Source organism: Haliotis rubra, unplaced genomic scaffold, assembly GCF_003918875.1.
Source record: "Haliotis rubra isolate DU_JTF1 unplaced genomic scaffold, ASM391887v1 Scf139, whole genome shotgun sequence".
Taxonomy (NCBI): Eukaryota; Metazoa; Mollusca; class Gastropoda; order Lepetellida; family Haliotidae; genus Haliotis; species Haliotis rubra.
In genome coordinates, this window is record NW_025765325.1 from 1,317,725 (window position 1) to 1,341,129 (window position 23,405).

General features: G+C 41.8%; 2 protein-coding genes across 2 annotated transcripts in view; both read right to left on the minus strand.

Annotated features, from left to right (window-relative positions):
* Positions 1–858: 858 nt before the first annotated feature.
* Positions 859–23,405, minus strand: part of LOC124268542 (monocarboxylate transporter 12-like) — a 63,933-nt gene continuing 41,386 nt past the window's right edge. Inside the window, 6 exon segments of the mRNA XM_046703535.1 lie at positions 859–1,366; positions 1,810–1,860; positions 2,907–3,471; positions 3,473–3,693; positions 4,360–4,503; positions 6,851–7,058. Of these exon segments, the coding sequence (XP_046559491.1) occupies positions 1,062–1,366; positions 1,810–1,860; positions 2,907–3,471; positions 3,473–3,693; positions 4,360–4,503; positions 6,851–7,034 (1,470 nt within the window). The 5' untranslated portion in view covers positions 7,035–7,058 and the 3' untranslated portion in view covers positions 859–1,061.
* On the minus strand, positions 22,557–22,967 carry LOC124268565. The gene has a single exon (XM_046703558.1). The coding sequence runs from the start codon at positions 22,965–22,967 to the stop codon at positions 22,557–22,559; it is 411 nt and encodes a 136-aa protein (XP_046559514.1).

Below are 23,405 nucleotides of genomic sequence, written 5' to 3' on the forward strand. Positions count from 1 at the left end.
AACTACCGACATAAATCATGAACTCCAGTCTGTGTCATTGGAGTTCACAGACGCACAATCTGCAACGTCACATACAGGCTGATCACTCTTCCAATATTAATGGCTCTAACAACTAACGTGAGGTACTGAGACCATCTATCGTTGTATATAAACAGGACAGGTCCTGGTGATTGCTGAGTTTCAGTCCAGTTCTGTACTTCACATGCCATAAATGTATTCATACTCTATGTAGAGAGCGTTTGATACTCAATCACAAACAAAACCTGATTGGTCACGATGAATTACTATGTAGAGTTCCATGGTAAAAGTAGCAATCGTTGTTGACATGAATGTACGGGGCCATGAAAATGGAGCTGTAAATATTTTCAATAACAATGAATTACTATGTAGAGTTCCGTGGTAAAAGTACCAATCGTTGTTGACATCATCAATGTACGGGGCCATGGAAAGGGAACTGTGATTATGTCACTTTGAATGAGCATGAGCATAATAACACACTCACTTCTCAACAACGTACTGTTACTATTGCTGCCCGCTTCAATATACTGATTGTCAAGATACTGTACATCAACAAAATCAAAATAACATACTTTCTTCTCAAAGAACGGGTCAGCACGACACTGAACAAGATCACAACAAAAATAACAGTGAGTGAGTTTAGTTCACTCAGTAATATTCCACTTACATGGCAGCGGTTTGTAAATAATCGAGTCTGGACCAGACAATTTAGTGATCAACTGTTTGAGCATTGAGCAGTTGGGATACGATGACATGTGTCAACGAGCCTGACCACCCGATCCCGTTAGTCGTCTCTTAAGACAAAGCATGGCTTACTGCAGACCAATTCTAACCCGGGCCATGAAAATAACGACATATTTATGTTACCCGCTTCAATAAATGGTCATGAGTTCACATCAACATGATCAAAATAACATACTTTCTCCTCAATGAAACACGTCTGTTACCCGTTTCAGGGTACTGATCTTCATGATCAAAATAAAATACATTCCTCTATGTTATATCCTTCAATATGTTCACAACACAGCCTTGACTTTTCTCTTTCAGTTGTTTGTACCAATGCTTTTGTTACCCACTTCAGTACAATCATCCCCACAGTTTTCCTTTGATTCAGTTGCTGGCATCAGTACAGCTTCTGCTGCTGCTGCAGATGGTTTGTCATCACAATACTCGCTGGATGTTTGTTTCATTTCAATCATAGGTTTTGATGGTTGTAGTAATTCCACTTCAGTATCACATTTATTGAGAGGTACTGTCACCTTTACATGGGAGTCCTTTGTTCGCGGTTGTGTCTTCTTGCTGAGAGTTGACAGAAATCCTAAGACCGTGGCCGAGAAAAACATGGCACCTAAACAGAAACATTCGAACGACTTTGAACTTTAACAAGAACTAGAATGCTATTATAGGTGTTGTTGACTAACGATTTTACTATCAGAAAACGAAATAGTTGCATGCAGCAGTAGGACAACGGAACGTATTATGTCATTGAAGCATATAAAATTTAATATATTCATTTTGGATACGCAACTGATGTTGACTGATGTCTATTGATGACTTTTGTAACTGGTCTGATAATGCTCATATGTGTCAGGTGATATAAAATACGTCGTGTCGCAAATAATCACATAGTTTGTGAAACTGAAACCTAAAAGTACATGTTTTTCTCACTCACTGACTCCTTCCAAAGCAACTAATAAGTCATTTCACATCTTTCATTGACATCACTGACAATACATCACTGACGTGAGAAAGAACATTACTTCTTAACTGGGTATATTACCCCGGACATACCAGAAAGGAGAAAAACGCTGTAGTACGATCCGCTTGCTTCTACTATGGCTCCTGAAACAGTCAAGATACGCGCACACAGATCATTTAAGAAGAAGAATGTTAAGAAAATGTCATCTCAACTACCAATCTCTTCGTTGTTTTTCCATTGGTCTTAAAGCAATTTCGAAGATTTGGAAGACATGAACATAAATTCGTACGATGACTTTCTTCTTGTTTCTTACGACGTTCCAGCACCACAAGTATCTGTGAATAGTCGCTACAAGGAATAGCTATCATCCTAAGCTTCAAATTAGTCCTACATGAAGTGAATATCCATATAATTAGCAACAAAGGGTCAAAATCGTATAGTTGTCAACTTCCGTGCCATGAGCAACATGGCTCAGAATATGCTCTGAGGCGTCATCTCCCGTGACAGATTGTTCCTTTATGTGCATCACTTCTAAATGTCAGTTGGAGGTGTTATGTAGTTACATGTCTACATACAACATCCCTTGAACAGGTCTTGTCACCTGATGAGACACATGTTCACACAGCACACATGCTTAATAGTAAGGTGTGACGTTAAATAATAACTCACTCACTCACTTAATAGTAAGGAATACACTTTAGCTGATACTACGTTTCCTAAAATCAATAAATGCAACTCGACTTCAAAATGAAGAGTATTTCTGTCTTGTTGTGGGAAGATGTCATAGTGGCTGCATAGTACGCAACAATTGTGAAAGAAAATACAATTGTAAATGTATCACAACTTGTTTGATTGTTCCTATGATGTACAATATAATATTTCTCTTTATATCTGCCTTCTAGACCTATTTGATCATTCAGATATATACATCCATACATAAATGATATCCCCGTGTGTCTGTACAGTGTTTGTTTGTTTCATGTATGTGTTATTTACTATTTCATATTATCTCAAATTAGTTTAAATAAAATGTGATAACATAGATGTTCTACTGTCCTTTGACGTCATTATTTGACACCGATTGGGTATATCGAACATTGTCGTATAATTTTCTCTCTTCACCATATGGCCGAAATATTGCTGATGTGACGGTAAATTGTAACTCACTCACTCGTGTAAGTGTACGTACCCGCAATAGGAGGACCTGTAAGATAGCCGACTCCACAGGAAAATAAAGCTGCACCCACACCAGTGGCGAAGTCTTGAATGCCAAGAAATTCAAGTGTTAGAGTGTTGAGGAGAACCCATATTCCTCCGCTATACAATCCAAGAATGAAGCCATAAAGTATTCTCAGAAATGAGGATGTGTTGAACAGTGGCAGCATGAAGGTAAAAATTGCTATTATACCATTCAGAGAGGAATACATTGTGGCACTTGCAATCTTTTCGTCGTTCAGAGCAAATCCAATTAGAATCCGAGAGACAATACTTCCCAGGCCTGAAGTTGATATAACAAAGGCCCCCTCCTGGAATGTTGACCCATGTTTTATGAAGAAGTCCGGAAGAAAGAGATATTCTGTTGCTATAGCAATTGAAAAGCACACAAGACTGCATAAAAAGAATAAAAATGAAACATTACTTATAACATGGTAGACACTCGTTTCATCCCGACATATTGATGTCATATTTCTCTTTGCGGGTTGTTCCTTTCCGACACGATGCTTTCTCTTGCGCTCTATGTCAGACGGACGCATTAAGCATTCCGGCAATGCATACATGAAGTGTTATTCCTCCAGTGATAAGGAAGGCTCCGTGGACTCCATATGTTTCGGTCAAAAACTGCAAGAGTGGGGGGTGTATGAAAATCCCAAGTCCAATTCCTGAAATAGATATTCCCGTAACCAGACCTGATTTTACAGGGAAGTAAAAGCCAATAATGACGAAACTTCCAGTTTGTGCCAAACCTGTGCCAAGACCTGAAATATGAACGGCAACATTTCAATGTTTTATTTTTTTATTTGATCAAGTTTGGTATATAGAATACATGAAAACCAAAAGGGTGACCCAACATTTACTGGCATAGTATCAATGTATCATCACTATATGTTGGTGATTCATAAACACATTATTATGGTTTATTTAATACTTGCAAGCATACACTGGGCACCCCTTAAAGTAGATATTTCTTATTGTCGCTGTTAATTTCACTCTGAAACACGTTTATGTGCGACTTTTGGAATTGTGTGCCTTAAAGACTAAAATCAACAATATGCGAATTTTGAGAATATCACTTTGCTACCAATAGTTAAATATCCCAAGTGTTTAGCAGGATCATGTGTCTTTTCATACGGTAAATAATGTCCCGAAGTGTTTCCAAATATGTTGTCTATTTTTGCCTTTGAACTTTTTTGAACGTACTGTAACATTGGCGTAACTCAGGAACATGCTGTTAGTTACTTTGCGTCAAATACATAACTAAAATATTCGGACTTTCATAGAGGGACAGCTTTTGATATTCTTCTATTTTTCATCATTCCTTTAAGAAGAAAACGTTAAAGGTTACTTTCAGTTTGTGCGGTAGAGGATTAAGAACAAACTAGATGGCAGTCTCCCAATTGGAACACGGGGCTGAGTCCACATACCTGCAATTAAGGAATAGGTTACGAACAATGTCCTTATTTCAGTCACAAAACAGCTGGCTGAGAACCCAACCATCATCAAGACACCAGAAATCACGACACACGTTCTGCAGTCAAACACATTGATGACCATGCTGGCAATCGGTCCTGAAATAACAGGAAATATGTACTTACAGCATCAAAGTATACCATGAGCATTGGTAAGTGAAACTGACATAATCAGCAACTTGCCTTTTTTATTCAAGTTTCGCTAGTTTCTTTTCTGTGAGAGCAAACACGCAAATATTGATAAGGGCATCATTTTGTGAGGGTGTGTTTTACGTAGCCACAAAATTCTGAAAATGGGTCGTCGGTCGGAAAGAAAAAAACAAACAGAAACAAACAAACAAAAATAAAACAAAACTTAATAAAGACAAAACTAACGGAGTAGCTTCTTGATTTTCATGTATTGTAATTCTGATTACAATTTCTTGCATTCTCTGGACTTGTGGCAGCGACTGATTAAACGATTGGGTTAAATGATAAGCTCATCCTAAATATATCTACATGTATTAATACAATATACATTAATGACATTCTTGCAGATAAATCGATTTGGTTTTGTCTCCTATGCCAGTAGCCGACATTATGACCGGTCTCTTGAAAAGGCACATTACTCTGATTTTCTTTGTGTGGTAACATTTTATATGATGAGGCGGTTCGTTCTAGGTTCGAGTCGGCGGTGTTGCAATGGACAAAAAAGGTGTTGCTTTTTCTGGTCGGCAATATATACTGAGTCAAAAAAGAAACTTCACAAAATGTAATTTAAAAAATAAAGAATAATTTTTCTCTGATGATACATCTATGTCTCCGAAATGGGATCCCTATCTTTCGACTCTAGAAAAACGTTAGCAAAACCCACTCAAACCCATCCATTCGTCGTGCAAATGACGTTAGTGTCAAATCAGGTTTTGCACATGCAGTCGATCACGTGATCTTCGCATCGAAGTTTTCTTCATATGCATGTGTTTGCATTCGCCTCAAGAATTGAAAAAAACACTTTTAAACCACAGTTCTAACGGTACTTGAAATGCCACGATTGTCAAATGTGCAACGTGAACGTGCCGTTGGCATGTTGCAAATGGGAAAATCAGTTATTGACGTTGCAAGAGCAATGGGATGCAGACTTCATACTTGCGAGGTCGTCTACAACAAACTGGCACCACTTCTGATCGCCCAAGGTCGTGTCGTACACGTGTGACGTCACGAGCAGAAGACCGTCAAATCGTCCTATATCACCTACGTGACAGATTTCTGCCGGCTACAAGAACCAGGGCTGAGATGTTTAGAGGTCGACTGTCCTCAGAGACCATTCGAAATCGGTTGCGGGCTGCCAATCTGCATTCTCGACGTCCATATCGTGGGCCAATATCGACGCCGTTTCATCAACGTCAACGCCTGCTGTGGGCCCTTCGTCATCTCCGATGGATCCAGAAAGACTGGAATTGAGTCATCTCTAGCGATGAATCCAGGTTTACCCTCAGATTCGCGGACGGCAGGCATAGTGTCTGGAGACGACGTCGTGAACAGTATGCCCAATGTTGTGTACAGGAACTCGACAGATTCGAGGATGGAAGTTGCATGGTGTGGGGTGCTTTCTGTGGGAACACCCTATCCCGACTTCTGGTCATCCGTGGAAAACTCACAGCTGCTGCTTACCGCGACCAGGTGCTCACCCCTGAACTCGTTCCTTTCATGGCGGCTCATGGCCCAGGTCTACAGTTCCAGCATGATAATGCTCGGCCGCATACCGCGATGTTGACACGAAATTTCCTTCAAAACGCTGGAATCAACGTCATGGACTGGCCATCGAGGTCCCCTGACCTTAATCCAATAGAGCAAGTTTGGGTTGCACTTGGGAGAAGGCTTCATGGTCTTAGGAACCAACCTCAGAATTTGCAGGAATCTTGGCGCTGCCTTGCAAGAGCAATGGCACAGAATCCCTAACCACGTGTTCACAAGCATCAGGCAGTCGATGAGGAGACGGTGTTTGGCAGTGGTGAATGCGCGGGGCGGCCATACACGATATTGAACTTAGAAATTTCCCAGTTTTATTCTTGAGTCTTGACATTCTGTATACCCGTGTTTTGGAACAGCGGTGTAGCCTAATGGAGCTGATTATGGCACTGTCAGTGTATCGAGTACATCACGGAGATCTCATAAAACAAATTTAACCATCTTACCATCTCTCGTTCTTTTATAGTGCCCTGAAGAAAGAACCTGAAGTTTCTTTTTTGACTCAGTATAATTAGGGTCAGTCGGGCGATGAGATACACAGAAAATAATAATGCTGCCCTAAATGAAACTGACATAAGTCATTTAGTAACTTGCCTTTTTTATTCAAGTTTCGTCAGATGCTTAACTGTGAGAGCAAATCTGCAAACATTGGTAAATAAAACTGACATAATAAATATAGCAAATTGCCTTCTTTATTGAGATTTCGTCAGTTCCTTACCTGTGAGAGCAAACATGCAGGAAAAGAGAGATCCAACCCATGCTGTTATCGTCACATCCTCCTGGAATCTTTCGAGCAAAGCTACGTGGATTACTCCGCTTGCAAACACGATGCTTGGTCCACAGAGCATCGTTGTAAAGGACGCAAAGAGAACAACTGCTGGATAAATACTCTGTTTCGCCATGTCGGTGTTCAAGGGTTTTGTGTTCTGAAAATATTGATTAATATTAATATGATTTATCTGTCAAATGTTGCAACTGTTGCCAATCACAGCAATCAACACCTATTTATACTTGTCGTTGGATATTTACATAGTGCACATATCCACGCCCTAGTGCATGCTCAAGGCACTGGTATGTTTCCCTCAATCATTGGATGTCAATCTCAACGGCACATCTTATTATCAAGATCAACTCCCTGGGGATCATACAACTCTTGCAGCCACACCGAGTTATTGCGGCTTTCCCATCCTTATGAGGTACCCCTTAACAGGTGGATGGACTGGGACACGTAGTTCGCCATACCGATGGCCAAGGGTTTGTGTTCTGAAAATATTGACTATTTATAGCATGATCTGTCCACTGTTGAGTAGTATATACAATGATAGTCCGAGATCAAGTCCAACAAAAGCCTCTGTAAAGCTTTATTTCACAATTAAAGCTTTTGTCAGGCCCTTAGATCTCGCCCCCTATTGTATATACTACTTTGAATCCCCAGTTAACTTCCCGGTCACTATGACTGCGAACTTACACTTTCCTGATCATGTGATAGCTCTATGTTGTGTTGACAGGATACCATTAAGATTACTCGACAAGGTAAGTGTTAAATATTTTGCTTGGGGGGTAACATTGTGCCGTACGGTATGATTAATAATTCCTCTCTAACGAAACCTCTCCCTGGCCCATCTCTCAAGTAGTACAAGTTCGGGTCGTCAGCTTTGATGTCCACTTTATCTATGTTGTAAGTTTTGACTAACCATATCGGATCGGTTGCTCGTTTCCGAGTGTCCCCTTCGTGTTCCCCCCGCTGGTAGAGGTACCTCACGAGGGCAGTATTGGGTATCTGTTTCTCCTTCCCACGCGATGGTGCAGCCGGTTTGGCTATCACTGATTTCAGTTTGATAGCGTCGGCTGGTTTCTTGCCGGTGAGACGGGTGGTTTCGTGGTTGATAGCCGACACCACCTGAGGTAGCCGCACTACCCATTCCGTCTATCGTTTTCCCAGGTTGGCCATCTCTCTCACATACTGATGCCTGAATAAGCGCTCGGCCAAAGTCTTATTGAATCTCTCAACTATGGCTTGACTGCGATGAGCCCCGGCAGCGCCACGCCTTACCTTGGTATCGTGTTTGGCTAGCAGTTGTGACATGGCACCCATGAACTCACGCCCGGGGTCGACTTGCAGCTCTGTGGGCCATGTCAGCAGACTGCGTTTGTATATGCGTTCGAATCCGCGGGCTACCTGGGCCGAGTCTTTCGCGGTTAAGGGTTCGGCTATTTTGTAGCGGCTGGCCACGTCCACGATGGTTAGGGCATACTTGTGCCTCTTGTCGTGGGGTAGGAACAGGAGGACGGCCTGGTGGGCGCTATTGGATACGGTAATGCCGAACCTTCTTTGAGGCACGTAGCGTGGTGCCGGTAAATAGATCTGCCACAGGGCTTGTTTTTCAAGCCATGCTTTGGCCTCATCTGGGGGGTACTTGCGTCATTTTAGCCAGCTTATGTATGGCGCTAGCTCCTTTCCAGTACGCTAGCGGGCTGTAGTAAATAGCCTCAAACTTTCTTTGGTTCCATGACATCGTTGTCGACAGGGTATTTATAAATACACCTATGTTCTTGGTTCAATTTTCTCATGCCCGTACGCGTACGTGTTGATCCCGTCGATGGCTATCCATCGCTTCGTGTCCATCTTGTCCTTCATCTTGCTGAGCACTTTTTTATTTACCGTCTGTGTATGGCATGGTCCTCGGGGTAGTCCCTGGTGTCGTCAGTTCGAGGAGTTTCTTCATGTCCTCGTACACGTCCTCGGTTCGAATCTCCATCAGCAGGGAATCCGTGTCTGTGTACAGCACTTCACACCTGTCGCCGTACTGCTTCTTGAGCTCTTTGTAGTAAAAGTCGTACATCAGGTGTTTGGATAAATCGAGGATGCTCATCCACAAGTAAACAGGCCGGTTGACTTTTATGTGGCTCTTCTTCATGTACAGGGCCACCAGGTCCTTGGTGAATATCTTGCTCCGGTTGAATGCCAGGCTGGCTATCAGTTTCCTGAGCTTGTCTTCCTCTTTCGACCGAACCAGCTTCACGGTTACGTGCTTCCTCAGGTTCTCCATCGTCTTACCGAACACCGAGTTGTTCATGAGCTTGTAGAGGTTTTTCTCAAAGTCACTGGTGGCCAGCTTTCGCAGGTCTGTGTTCATTCTGATGTATGGCTCCATCCAGGGGCTCTGGTCGAACACGAGCACCCTGTGTATTTTGGTCAGCCTCATATCCAGCGACAGGTACAGCTGTAGGTTGTGATAGTGAACGATGTACTTGGTCTTATTCATTAAGTTGGGCACGAGTTTTTCAACGTCTGCCACCCGCCCACCCAGCATGTTATGTTGGTACTCGGACATCCAGTCTGGGTTAACCCCTCAAACGTTCGGGGGCCAGGGGGTGCAATGCCTTGGGGTATTCCAAGTCCACTTTGAGGATATAGCCTTTGTTCGCATCCGGCGCGATGCTCATAACATCGATCTCGGGTGATGCCCATTCGAATCCCCCTGCGGGTAGATACTGGCTCATGGTCCAGCCGAACAGGTTGTTGGCATCGAGGTAGAGGATGTGATTGGTTGGCTTGCTCGAGTCGTAGCCCTTCACGTATTGATTATTGACGTAGCGTTTGGCAGCCATGGAGATCCCACCTCGCAAGCCTTTCTCAATGAACAGGTGCATGTCGTAATTGCTGAGCAATTCCAACTTAACTCCGGTTTTCTTCAGCAAGGCATCCCAAGATAGACCTGGGCTGGTGTAGTACCATGCGGGGTCGAGCTGATACTGCTTTCCCTCTAAACGTCTCGAACACGTCGGCTAGCAGGAGAACGTCTGTTCTCAAGTACAGGTCATGGTAGTCACCCAGATTCTTACAGCCTAGTTTATTCCATACGTTAATCACGTGCGAGTAATCGTCTTGGGTGATTGTCGAGTCGGTCAGGCTGCTGTAAAATCGGCCGATGGGAGGCAGTCGGGTCTCGGCGAACTTGGCCCGGCCATCCATGTACTCGTAGGGGTACACGCCCTTCCTCATCAGCAGGGGTCGAGTCTCGGCGTCTGTGTATCGATCAGCGATGGGGAAGGTATCGTTGGCCTTGACCAGACTGTCGAGTGACGACAGGAGGAACTGAACCGAGTCGATGAACCTCAGGCCGTTTAGGGAGAAGGAGATGTATCTCTCCATGTTGTTGGGGATGCACGTCAGGTTGCCGTCGACCTTCGCGATGGCCTGCATGATCAAGTGAGAGTCGTACCCTCTCAAGTTGTGGAGTGAGTGAGTGAGTTAAAATTTAACGTCACATCGGCAATATTTCAGCCATATCGTGATGAGAACGATTAATTTTACGCATAGTAAGCAATGGTAAACTATAAAAAAACTGTCAGCAAAGGACTGTAAAACAACTAGATTATCACACATTGAGTTAAAACGAGCTAGCATATATCTTTAAAAGTACAAAACTATTTTTGGACAATACAACATGAAAATGGGCTATAAATGGCCAACAACTGAAGGTAGGTCACCATACTAGGAACCCTGGGGACTTACATTACTTTTGCTACCTGCCCGGATCCTAGGGCGGTGGTAGGACACTTTAGCCAACAGTTAAAATAACAAAAATACTACGTTTAAAAAGTGATAACTGATATTTTACTTTGAAAGTTTTGGGACTTACGTACCCTCTCAGGAGGACAATAATTTTACGGTACTTTAACCCCCTTTGAGGGTACAGCCACTAACAATCTAAGTTAACAATCTAAACTACCAATCATTAAAATACATCTATTTACAGAACATAGTAATCAAAAATCATTAATCAAATCAATTTCTTTTACAAAACCAAGAATTAAATGAACATGAACAGTGTTAAAAAGATCCTTAACAGTTTTAACATTGAAATATTTATCCCTTATGATGGAGAATTCGACACAGTCAAGCAGGAGATGCTTGACTGTGACTCTCTCATCACAAGGGATACAAAACGGAGGATCTTCACCTTTCAACAAGTATGTGTGAGTATACCTTGTATGGCCAATGCAACATCGTCGCATAATGACCTCCTCAAATCTGGACTGACAACCCAAGTGAGTGTAACCAATGTAAGGTTTTATTTCATGTAGTTTATTAATACCCACTTGGGTGTCCCACTTCTTCTGCATCAGATCACGGATGTAAGTTCTAATGCCAGCTTTGTAATCAGAATATGGAATAAGAAGTGGTGTCACAGATTTATTAAGTGCTGCCTTGGCAGCAAGATCAGCCATTGTGTTCCCAGAAATGCCAACGTGGCTGGGCAACCAACAAAAGACGATGTCGCACTGGCCAGTAGCAAGCTCATTATACAATTCAATAATTTCTAATAAAAGTGGTTGTGTACGAGAAAGATTTTTAATAGCCTGTAGACACGAAAGAGAATCTGAAAATATTATATATTGTTTATATTTACGGTGTTTATTAATATATTTAAGAGCTGTTAATATGGCATTAGCTTCTGCTGTGACAATAGAGCTGTTATCTGATAGTCGAAAGGAGTTGTTCTGGATCCAATGACAGTGGCACAAGCCACCGCGTCACCATCCTTGGACCCATCTGTAAATAAGGATTTATATGTATTATATTTACTTTTTAATTGATTATATTCTTGTTTATATTGTAATTCGTTAATTACTGATTTCTTAAACTTTGTCAGTGTTAGGTCAACTTGTGGCCTCACTAATTGCCAAGGAGGAGAAGAAAGAAGACGGGAAGGAGATATATTCTCCAAATCAATCCCAGCAGCAAAAATATATTGTTGGATTCGTATCCAAAGAGGTGGAACAAGTGAGGGTTTTTTATTATACAAATCCTCATAAAGAGGATTAAAAACGCAAGTGTGAGCAGGATTGGATTCATTAGATTATAACTTTGTGATATATTGTAGGGACAATTTGATACGGCGAAGTTTTAAAGAAGGCTCATCGGCCTCAACGTAGAGACTGTCAATGGGAGAGGTTCTGAAAGACCCAAGACAAAGTCTTAGACCCTGGTGATGGATAGAATCAAGTAGTTTGAGGTTGCTTTTACAGGCCCCACCATATACGATAGAGCCGTAATCAAGTTTCGATCGGACCAGTGATCTACACAAATGAAGGAGAGTAGTTTGGTCCCCTCCCCACTTTGAACTGGAAACGACATTCAGCAAGTCGAGTGCCTTCAGGCATGTCTTTGAGATATTTGATATGTGGCAGAAAGGTTAAATGCGAGTCAAAGATGAGACCAAGGAATTTAGTTTCCTTGACAACTTTGACTGGTGCGCCATTTAAGGATAATTCAGGGTCTTTATGGGGTTCGTATTTCCTACAAAAATGTATACAATTGGTTTTGGATTTCGAAAATTTAAACCCAGACACCATTTATGAATTTTGTTGAGACAAAGTTGTAATTGTCTCTCAATAGTTCGCATATTTTTACCACGGCAAGAAATATTAAAATCATCCACGAAAAGGGATCCGTCGATTGAATCACTTAAAACCTTTGAAAGACTATTTATTTTAATGCTAAATAGCGTGACAGACAAGATACTGCCTTGTGGGACACCCTGATCTTGATTGTAATGATCAGACAGGGTTGTACCCACTCGGACTTGAAATTGCCTGTCGGTTAAATATTGTGAAATAAAAAGAGGCAAACGACCTCGCAAACCAACATCATGTAAATCCTTTAAAATGCCATGCTTCCAAGTAGTATCATATGTTTTCTCAAGATCAAAGAATATAGATACTGCATGTTGTTTGGTGATAATAGCATTTTTTACAAAGGATTCTAAACGTACTTACTGATCAATAGTACTTCTATTCTTCCGAAAACCACACTGAATATTTGTATTGAGGTTATTGGTTTCCAGATACCAAATTAATCTGTTATTTACCATTCGTTCCATGGTTTTACAGACGCAGCTGGTTAAAGAAATTGGTCTGTAATTTGATGGATCTGTGTGATCCCGGCCAGGTTTTGGTATCGGAACTATAATTGCATTACGCCACGAAGGAGGAAAAAGTCCAGACGTCCATATTTTGTCAAATATATCTAAAAGTGTCTCCAGACATGATTCAGGCAAGTGTTTCAGTAGCTGATAATGAATAGTGTCATCACCCGCTGCAGTATCATGAGCTTGGTCAAGAGCAGTGTGGAGCTCACGTAATGAAAACACTTCATTATAGTCTTCACAGTTATTGAAGTCCTGTATCAACAAAAGAATCTCATTATAATTCTTCCTAAGTCCTCTGCAATTCCATTGTATCAGTGTATCAGTCATTTAGTATGTGTTATTGGAGAAAGCTCCCGACCCTTTTTCTTAGGAGAATGGCTCCGTGAACGGGTAGTCAGATGAGGTGACACTTCCATGTCATCTAAAAGTTCGAATCTGTTTAAAAGGGACACAGGGTCTCTTTGTCCTTTAGGAATACGGTCACGTTTGTTTTGCTTTTTTGAGTAATTGACATCTGCATTCTTCTTCTTGACAACTGGTGTAGGTGCTGTTTGAGTTTCAGCGGATCGTGAAATTTTTGGTGTGGAAGAAGAAACAGAAGGAAGATCACAAATGTTTATTGGTATCTGTGCATTCAGCCAGGTCAAGTCTGTTTGGCAGTCAATAGATTTAGTCGAAGGTCGCGTCACCTCAGCATAAGTTGACTTACCTCTCAAAAAAGTGTTGCCAGATGGTGTACCTGAAGCTGCCAACTTCCTTGCTTCTGAAAAGCTTATATTCTTTTCAGTTTTGATGCGTTGACAGTCATTTCGAATTGCCACACCGGACACTCTTTAGATGAAGACATGTGAGAGCCAGAACAATTTACACACTTAAGGTCAGAGGAACAAGCGCTGCTATCGTAATCTTTGCCAGCACAACGATAACAAGAAGCATGATTTTTACAAGTGTTCTGCTCATGGCCAAATTTCTGACAGTTGAGTGAGTGAGTGAGTGAGTTAATATTTAACGTCACATCGGCAATATTTCAGCCATATCGTGACGAGAACATTTTACAGTGTAATGGAATATGTATATATTATAAAACCTGTCATCGAAGGACAGTAAAGCAACTAGAGTATCACAGATATATATATGTAAAACTAGTAATTGAATCTAAAACATTTTAACCATAGGGGACAACACAATCTAAAAATGGGCTATAGATCGCTAACAACTGAAGGTAGATCACCATACTAGGGACCATGGGGACTTACAGTACATTTGCTTCCTGCATGGGCCCTAGCTGGATTTATATCATCCCCTCAGCCGTTAGCAATTAAGACATATCTAGCCATACATTAAAATTACAAATATTCTACGATTAAAAAACGGAAAGTTGAAATTTACTTTGAATGTTTTGGGACTTACGTACCCTCTCAGGAGGACAATAATTTTACAGTACTTTAACCCCCCTCGAGGATACAGCCACTAACAATCTATGTTACTAATTCAGACTTCCAATCATAAAATATTTAGCTATTTACAAATCTGTTAACAAATCAAAATTCTTTTAAAAGGCAATAATTAAATGATGACTTATATTAGTAAAAAGATCCTTCATAGTTCGGGATTTGAATAGATATCCTTGTGATGGAGTACTCAACACAGTCAAGCAAGACATGCTTGACCGTGATTCGTTCATCACAAGGGATACAAAACGGAGGATCCTCACCTTTTAATAGGTACTCATGCGTATATCTAGTGTGGCCAATACGACATCGTCGCATAATGACCTCTTCAAATCTGGACTGACAACCCAAGTAAGTGTAACCGATATAGGGTTTTATTGCATGTAATTTATTGATACCTACTTGGGTGTCCCACTTCTTTTGCATCAGATCACGGATATAAGATCTTATAGCAGCTTTGTAATCAGAGTATGGGATCAGAAGTGGTGTCACAGATTTGTTGAGTGCTGCCTTAGCAGCAATATCAGCCACTGTGTTCCCAGAAATGCCAACGTGGCTGGGTAACCAACAAAAGACGATGTCGCATTGGCCAGTAGCAAGTTCATTGTACAATTCAATAATTTCTAATAAAAGTGGATGTTTGCAAGAAAGATTTTTAATAGCCTGAAGACACGAAAGAGAATCTGAAAAGATGATGTATTGTTTATATTTACGGTGTTTATTAATATATTTAAGAGCTGTTAGTATTGCGTTTGCTTCTGCTGTGAAAATTGAACTGTCTTTGGGTAGTCTGGAAGATATTGTTTTGGACCCAATGACAGTGGCACAAGCAACCGCGCCACCATCCTTGGATCCATCTGTATATACGGATTTATAGGTATTATATTTATTTCTTAATTGACTAAATTCTTGTTTATACCGTAGATCATTAGTTTCTGATTTTTTAAATGTGGTTAATGTTAAGTCAACTTCTGGCCTCACCAATTGCCAAGGAGGAGAAGAAAGAAGACGGGAAGGAGATATATTGTCCAGCTCAATGCCGGCAGCAGAAATATATTGTTGGATTCGTATCCAAAGAGGTGGAACAAGTGAAGGTCTTTTATTATACAAATCCTCATAAAGAGGATTAAAAACGCAAGTGTGAGCAGGATTGGATTTCATTAGAATATAACTTTGTGATATATTGTAGGGACAATTTGATACGGCGAAGTTTTAAAGATGGCTCATCGGCCTCAACGTAGAGACTGTCAATGGGAGAGGTTCTGAAAGACCCAAGACAAAGTCTTAGACCCTGGTGATGGATAGAATCAAGTAGTTTGAGGTTGCTTTTACATGCCCCGCCATATACGATAGAGGCGTAATCAAGCTTCGAGCGGACCAGTGATCTGTAAAGGTGTAGGAGCGTAGCTTGATCCCCTCCCCACCTTGAATTAGACACGACTTTCAATAAATCAAGTGCCTTCAGGCATTTAGTTTTAAGAGATTTGATATGCGGAAGAAAAGTTAAATGGGAGTCGAAAATGAGACCTAAGAACTTGGCCTCCTTTACAACCTTGATGGGAGTGCCATTTAAATTTAGTTCTGGGTCCTTATGTGGCTTATATTTTCGACAGAAGTGTATACAATTAGTTTTTGATTTAGAAAATTTAAAGCCGTTTTCAAGACACCATTTATTTATTTTGTTTAAACACAATTGCAGTTGCCTTTCAATAGTATGCATATTTTTACCACGACAAGAAATATTAAAATCATCCACAAACAGCGACCCATCGATTGAATTATTTAAAACCTTGGACAAACTATTTATCTTTATGCTAAAAAGTGTTACAGACAAAATACTGCCTTGTGGGACACCCTGATCCTGATTGTAATGATCAGACAGGGTAGAACCCACGCGGACTTGAAATTGCCTGTCCGTTAAAAACTTGGATATGAAGTGAGGCAAACGGCCTCGCAAACCCAAATCGTGTAAATCTCTCTTAAAATCTCATGTTTCCAAGTAGTGTCATATGCTTTTTCTAAATCGAAAAAGATCGACACTGCATGTTGTTTTTGAATAATGGCATTTTTAACAAAGGATTCTAAACGCACTAAATGATCGATCGTACTTCTATTTTTACGGAAACCACACTGGATATCTGTTATAAGGTTATTGGTTTCCAAGTACCAAACAAGTCGATTATTTATCATGCGTTCCATGGTCTTGCAAACACAGCTTGTTAGTGAAATCGGTCGATAATTCGAAGGATCAGTATGGTCACGTCCAGGTTTAGGGACGGGAACAATAATAGCATCCCGCCAAGAAGGAGGAAATTTTCCAGATGTCCAAATAATATCAAAAATGGTTAAGAGGGTCTCTAAACATGATTCTGGTAGGTGTTTTAGAAGCTGATAATGTATGTTATCAGCCCCTGCAGCAGTATCATGAGCCTGGTCAAGAGCAGTACGAAGCTTATGAATAGAAAATAGTTCATTGTAATCTTCCCCATTATCTGAATTGAAATTAACAGGTTTATTTTCCTGTTGATTTTTATAATTTTGGAATTGAGGTAAATAATTCGATGAGGAAGAGTGTTTGGCCAAAGTTTCTCCAAGTTTATTTGCAATATCAGATTTACTAGTTAATAATTCGTCTCCATCTTTAAGATGCTTAATGCTAGATTTAGAACCCTTACCTTTTATTTTCTGGATCATATTCCATACTTTTGATATCGGCGTTCGTGAATTTATTTGATACATAATTTCGCCAGGATTGACGTTTATTTTGCTTGAAGGTACGCCGTGCCTTAGCATTTAACATTTTAAATTTATTCAAATTATGGACCATAGGATGGCGACGGAAATAATTCTCAGCTTTCTTCTGTGCCTTCCTAGCCTGTTTCCATTCAGCGTTAAACCATGGTTTTCGGATGTGTGGAATTGCAGAGGATGTGGGTATACACTCATCAGCTACTTTATTGAGTTCATCAGAGAATTTTTTTTTATTGCATCAGGAACATCTATAAACAGTGCAGGTTGAAGTCTGTTACAACAGAGAGTTTGATATAAATTCCAGTTAGCTTTTTTAAAGTTCCATCTAGAGGATGGGGTATTATCAGATGGGTTCACAGGCTTTAATATTGTTGGGAAATGGTCACTTCCACAAAGATCATTGTGGACTGACCATTCAAATTCATTCAATAGGTCTGGGTCTGTAATTGATAGATCTAGAGCTGAATAAGTTCCCGTGCCAGGATGTAAATAGGTGTTGGAACCGTCATTATATATGCATAAATCATTATCTGAACAGAACTCTTCCAATAGTTTACCTTTAGCATTAGTATTTGTACCACCCCAGAGTGGGTTGTGGCCATTTAAATCTCCCATAATAATACAGGGTTGTGGTAGTTGGTCATATAGATTTTGAAGTTCACTCTTCTGAAGAGGTGAAGACGGTGAGATATACAAAGAGCATAATGTGAGCGTAACATGAAAAGTGAGTCGAACGGCAACAGCCTGTAGACCAGTAGTAAGTGAAACAGGGCTATGGATAATATTCTGCCTGATGAGGATGGAAGATCCGCCAGTGGCCCTGTCACCCGGAGGTGAAAATAATGATACGCATTGAAATGGCGTAAGTCAAAGTGTCCGTCTGTTTTAAATATGTCTCCTGCAGACAGATTGCTGATGGTGTATAATCTTGGACTAATAGTTGCAATTCACTGAAGTTAGTCTTTAGTCCTCTGCAATTCCACTGTATGATATTATTCTGATAACCTATCTCTTGGGGGGATTTATGGGGGATCTACCACGCACTTGTTTGGTGGGCGACAAGCTGTGTGCCCTAGTATCGACGGCTTCAGTCACGTCCATATCATCAAGAGATCCATATTTGTTGTACAACTGTATTCTGTTTTCTGACCCTTTGGGGGGTCTTCCACTTTGTGCTTTTGAGGAATCAGGTTTATGTTTATTTTTGGCTTTACCAGTTTGTTGACCAGTAGATGACGATTGAGACTTTGAACTCGACTGAGACTGTTTACCAGAAGATGACGCTGACTGCTTTTCAGACATAACAGGAAGTGAGTCTGTAGTTTGAGAAGACATTGCAGGGTACAAGAGCTCTGGAGAATCGCTTTTGACCCAAGTCAAATTTGTTTGACAGCTTGTGGACAATTTGGGCACTTTAGAGCTTGACTCAGATGGTGGTGCGGTTACTGAAGCATATGTTTCCTTAAGGTCAGAACTCTTTACAAGTTTTTTTGGCTTCGGAAAAGCTAATGTTTTGGGTAAATTTGATCTTGTTAATTTTAATAGGACAATCTTTGGAGAAGGAAGAATGTTCGCCTGAGCAGTTGGTGCATTTTTTAAAATCACTGGTACAATCTTCTGTTGTGTGTGTCTTCTCACCACAGTGAGCACACACAACAGACAATGTGCAAGTATTTACACCATGTCCATATTTCTGGCATTTAAAACACCTGAGCGGGTTAGGGATGTAGGTGTCAACTTGGACGTTACAATAACCTGCCTTCAGTGATTTGGGAGCATTTGGGCATGAAAAGGAAAACAGATATGTATTAGTTTTGAAAGTTTCATTGTTTTTCCGAGTTGTAAAACGTTTGACATAAAGCACGCCTTGGTCCTTCATTTCAGACACTATGTCAAGTTCTGACATGTCAGCAAACAATCTGTCACGATCTCTGACAATGCCTTTGCTCGTGTTGAGTGTTTTGTGAGCAGTGACCGTGACCGGAATACCGACAAAGGTTTTCGTGCTCAGAAGGTTCGTGGCTTGATGTCTTTTCGCACACTCAACAAGTAGAGCACCAGAACGTAACCGCTTAATGTTCTTAACATCACCGGCAATACCTTGTATACCCTTCGAGACGGCAAAGGATTCAATTTCAATGGTGTCAAGTCAACAGTTTCAAGTAGAAGAAAAACGTGGCCAATAATCAAGTGAGTTGGGCAGTCTATGGTCAGTCTCAACAGGATCAGTGTCAAGTGTACGCTTGGTCTTTTATGGGGTTTCATAAGCCATGTGTAGTTTTTAGAATTCATCATCCGAGCTCCCCACCCACCACGGAGTATCACAAGGACAATGCTAAAACCAAGTGGATTTCCAACTTGCAGCACCAAGGATACCCGGATGATATACTCCAGCAGAAGAATTAAAAGATTAATAGTTCCACCAGATTGGCCCATGAGCCACCGCCTTCTGGGCATAAGACTCTCGGCAAAGTTCATAATATAATAATTCAAAATCACAAACGTTTTAGATAAACAAGTAAGCCCGAAATTAAAACAATTCCAAATGTAATTTGTGCAATGACATATATAGATATAGTCTATACACAGGGCTTGGCGTGACCAGCCGATTGATAGAACCGGGCCAGTTCTACCACCCGTCTAGGTGAAGTAAGGGGCGAAGTGGTGTGTTGGGCAAAGGAACGCTAATCCTGGAACCAATGCCCTCAACCACCAGCCTCCCGTCCTCCACCGACACAGGGGCGCACCCACGGCAAACGGGTTGGTGGACCAAATATCCCCCCGGGTCCACAACGGGGGGTTGAAGGGCGCTTAGCGTTACCCAGCACCCACCACGAGGAGGTGGCCCTTCATGGGTGCCTCTGACAGTTGAAACACCTCAGAGGATTTGGAACATACATGTCAATTTTCATGGAGAAGCATCCTACTTTAATTGAGTGAGGTAAACAGGGTGCATCAAACGTAAGCAAGTAAGTATTCGAGGGTGAATATATACAATCCTTCTTAAAGCTGAAACGTTTAGCCTCGACCACACCTTGCATACGTAACTGACTAACAATGTCATCAGTTGACAGATCAGCAAGACTCCTATCTCGGTCTCGGATGATTCCTTTGCTAAAATTTAAAAACTTGTGAGCATAGCATTTGACAGAGACATTTGCAAATGATTTTGCTTCCAGAAGATTAGCCGCTTGCTCTCTCTTTAGACATCCGATCTCGTTTTGGTAACATTTTTGACAGTCCCAGCAATTCCTTGAATTGCTTTTTCTAGTAGAAAGGGAGAACAAGAAGTTAACTTTTTCTCACTTGATTCAGCAACAATGAATCGAGGCCATGTGTTACTTTCAGAATAACATAGTCTGGTAATGGAATCATCCTCATCGTCAGTATCATCAATGTGATAACGTTTTTGCTTTTTGGGGTTTTGGTTTGCCATGGTAATATATTTGTGTTTCACCCTCCTGGATCCCCACCCACCATGGAGTGTCAACAGGCGGCACCAAGGATACCAAGAGGGTATACTCAAGCAGTAGCATTACAGATAATGTACCACAAGATTGGCCCATGAGCCATCGCCTTCTGGGTATAAACTCTAGGCAAGTTATAAAATCAACTAATTTTGAAATTACGTTCAGCTTGATAAACAAACTGGGACAAGACCAAAAGTGAAACGACAATTTCGGAATTCAACAATTATATGCAAATACAAAATAATACGCAGGGATTGGCCTGACCAGCCGATTGGTTGAACCGGGCCCATTCAACCACCCATCTAGGTGAAGTAAGGGGCGAAGTGGTGTGTTGGGCAAAGGAACACTGTTCCTGGAACCAGTGCCCCCAACCACCAGCCTCCCGTCCTCCACCGACACAGGGGCGCAACCCACGGCAAACGGGTTGGTGGACCAAAACCAAATATCCCCCCGGGTCCACAACGGGGGGTCGAAGAGCTCTTGGCGTTACCCAGCACCCACCACGAGGAGGTGGCTCTTCACAGGTGCCCTCAAGTTGTGGAAGACCACGGGGATGTTTATTGTCTTGGGGTTGATTCTAAGCTTGAAGTGGCACGCGTTGTGAGCGGCGCCTCTATACTTACCGGTGACATGGCAGTGATCTCTCACCGAATCGCCGTTCAGCGGGTTATCACACACATGACAGTGAGTGCTGCAGCCATGAGCTAGCCGGTCGGCTTGAGCCATACGCATGGGAGCGACTGTGTACAGTGCATTCCTGATAGTTTTCTCTTCCCCCTGCAAACACTTTAGAAACTTTTCAGCTGCGTCGGGACCCCAGTACACTACGGGAGCTTTTGTTTCCCCATCACACCGGACGACCATGTATCCAAACCCACAGGCCTCGTGCTCCTGTGTTTTTTGTGTGCCCCCCGGGGTACCCCCAGCAGCCTCAACGGGTTCGACGAAGGCTTCGAAGTCAGCATAGATGATGTAAGGCACGGGCATCTGGTTCTTGTGGTTGTCGAATTTTAGGATATTGTCGCCTTCCTTGGGCATGTCGACTCATATGGCCGTCTGCCCCACACCTTGGCAATGTACCGATGAAAACGGAGAAATACAACGATGGCAGAACCGAGTCATTTTCACGCAAAAGTGTTTGTACAAGAGGTTAACTCGGCACCAGCCTGAGTTGATAATATGTTGATAATAAAAACTGTTCGACTTAGAAGATGTTGAGAGCACGACTGTTGCCCGAAACAAGCAGTATACCCTCGTCTTCACCGATGATGACAAGTGGGTGTTGTTACCCTCTCGAGTGGATTGGTTTCTCAACATTTGTCTCGGCTCCCCCTATGTGTTCACGGAGAACAAAGACAACTACCTAAACAAAGTCGTGAACAACGGAAGCCTGCTCGTGGCTTACGTCCCGGCGCAGAGACGTAGCGAAATCATCAGCCCACTCTCGAGTATGGCAGCCCACATGCTGTCGAGTAAACCGCGAGTGCAAGACGGGGCATGCAGTTGGTGTCTGAATTCGCTGGCATGGTCAACATCCTGGCGAGCCTACCGGCGAACTCCACGCTGGTCATCCAAGTCTAATAATAATAATAGTAATAATAATAATTGCATTTATATAGCACATCATTCACTAATAAATGCTCTGTGCGCTTAGGATGGAAATTGACACTTGAAAAGAAATGTTTTGAGGCCAGTCTTAAAAGATGTTAGTGACTCGCTGGTTTTGAGTTCAAGCGGTAGCGCGTTCCACTTCATTGCTGCATTGAAAGCGAACGACCTTTTGCCAAAGTTGGTTTTGATGTTAGACACTGTCACTAGCATTTGGTTTGTGATTTCAGTGAGCGTGAGGGCTGATACAGGGGCAGTAACTCTGCGAGGTAGTCAGGGGCCATTCCGTTGAGACACTTGTACGTCATTACAATAGTTTTGTAGTCAATTCTTGCGGTGATTGGTAGCCAGTGTAAATCATTTAGAATTGGAGTAATGTGATCGAAGACTTTAGACTTTGTAATGATTCTTGCAGCAGTGTTTTGGAGGGCTTGAAGGCGACGTAGCTGATCTTTGTTGACGTTGTTGAGGAGGCTGTTGCAGTAATCTACTCGGGACATGACCAGAGATAGGACAAGTTTTGAAGTAGCATCAGCACTCAGATAGTTGCGGAGTCTTCCAATGTTCCTGAGATGCATATGGGCCGTGTTAATGATGTTGGAGATCTGCTTGTCCATTTTCAGACTTTCATCGAGAATAACACCTAGATTCTTGACCTTCGGGGTTGGAGTTATGGCAGTATTCCCTATTTGAAGAGATGGCTTGTCAAGTTTGGAAAGTGTTGTTTTCGACCCAATAAGCAGGAATTCTGTTTTACTTTCATTAAGTTTCAGTAGGTTTTTTAGTCATCCATGTCTGAATGTCATTGCAGGAATCAAAAAGGGTGTCCAACGATGGCAGGGCTTCTGTGGTAGGGAATGAAGAATAGATTTGATTGTCATCTGCATATTGATGTTGGCTGACTTTGTGCTTGTCTGCTATTCTTCCCAGTGGTGTAGTGTACACAGAGAACAGCACTGGTCCTAGCACGGAACCTTGAGGGACGCCACTCCTGAGATCTGTGGGACATGATGTTTTGCTCTCAATCTTAACTACTTGAGATCGATCTGATAGGT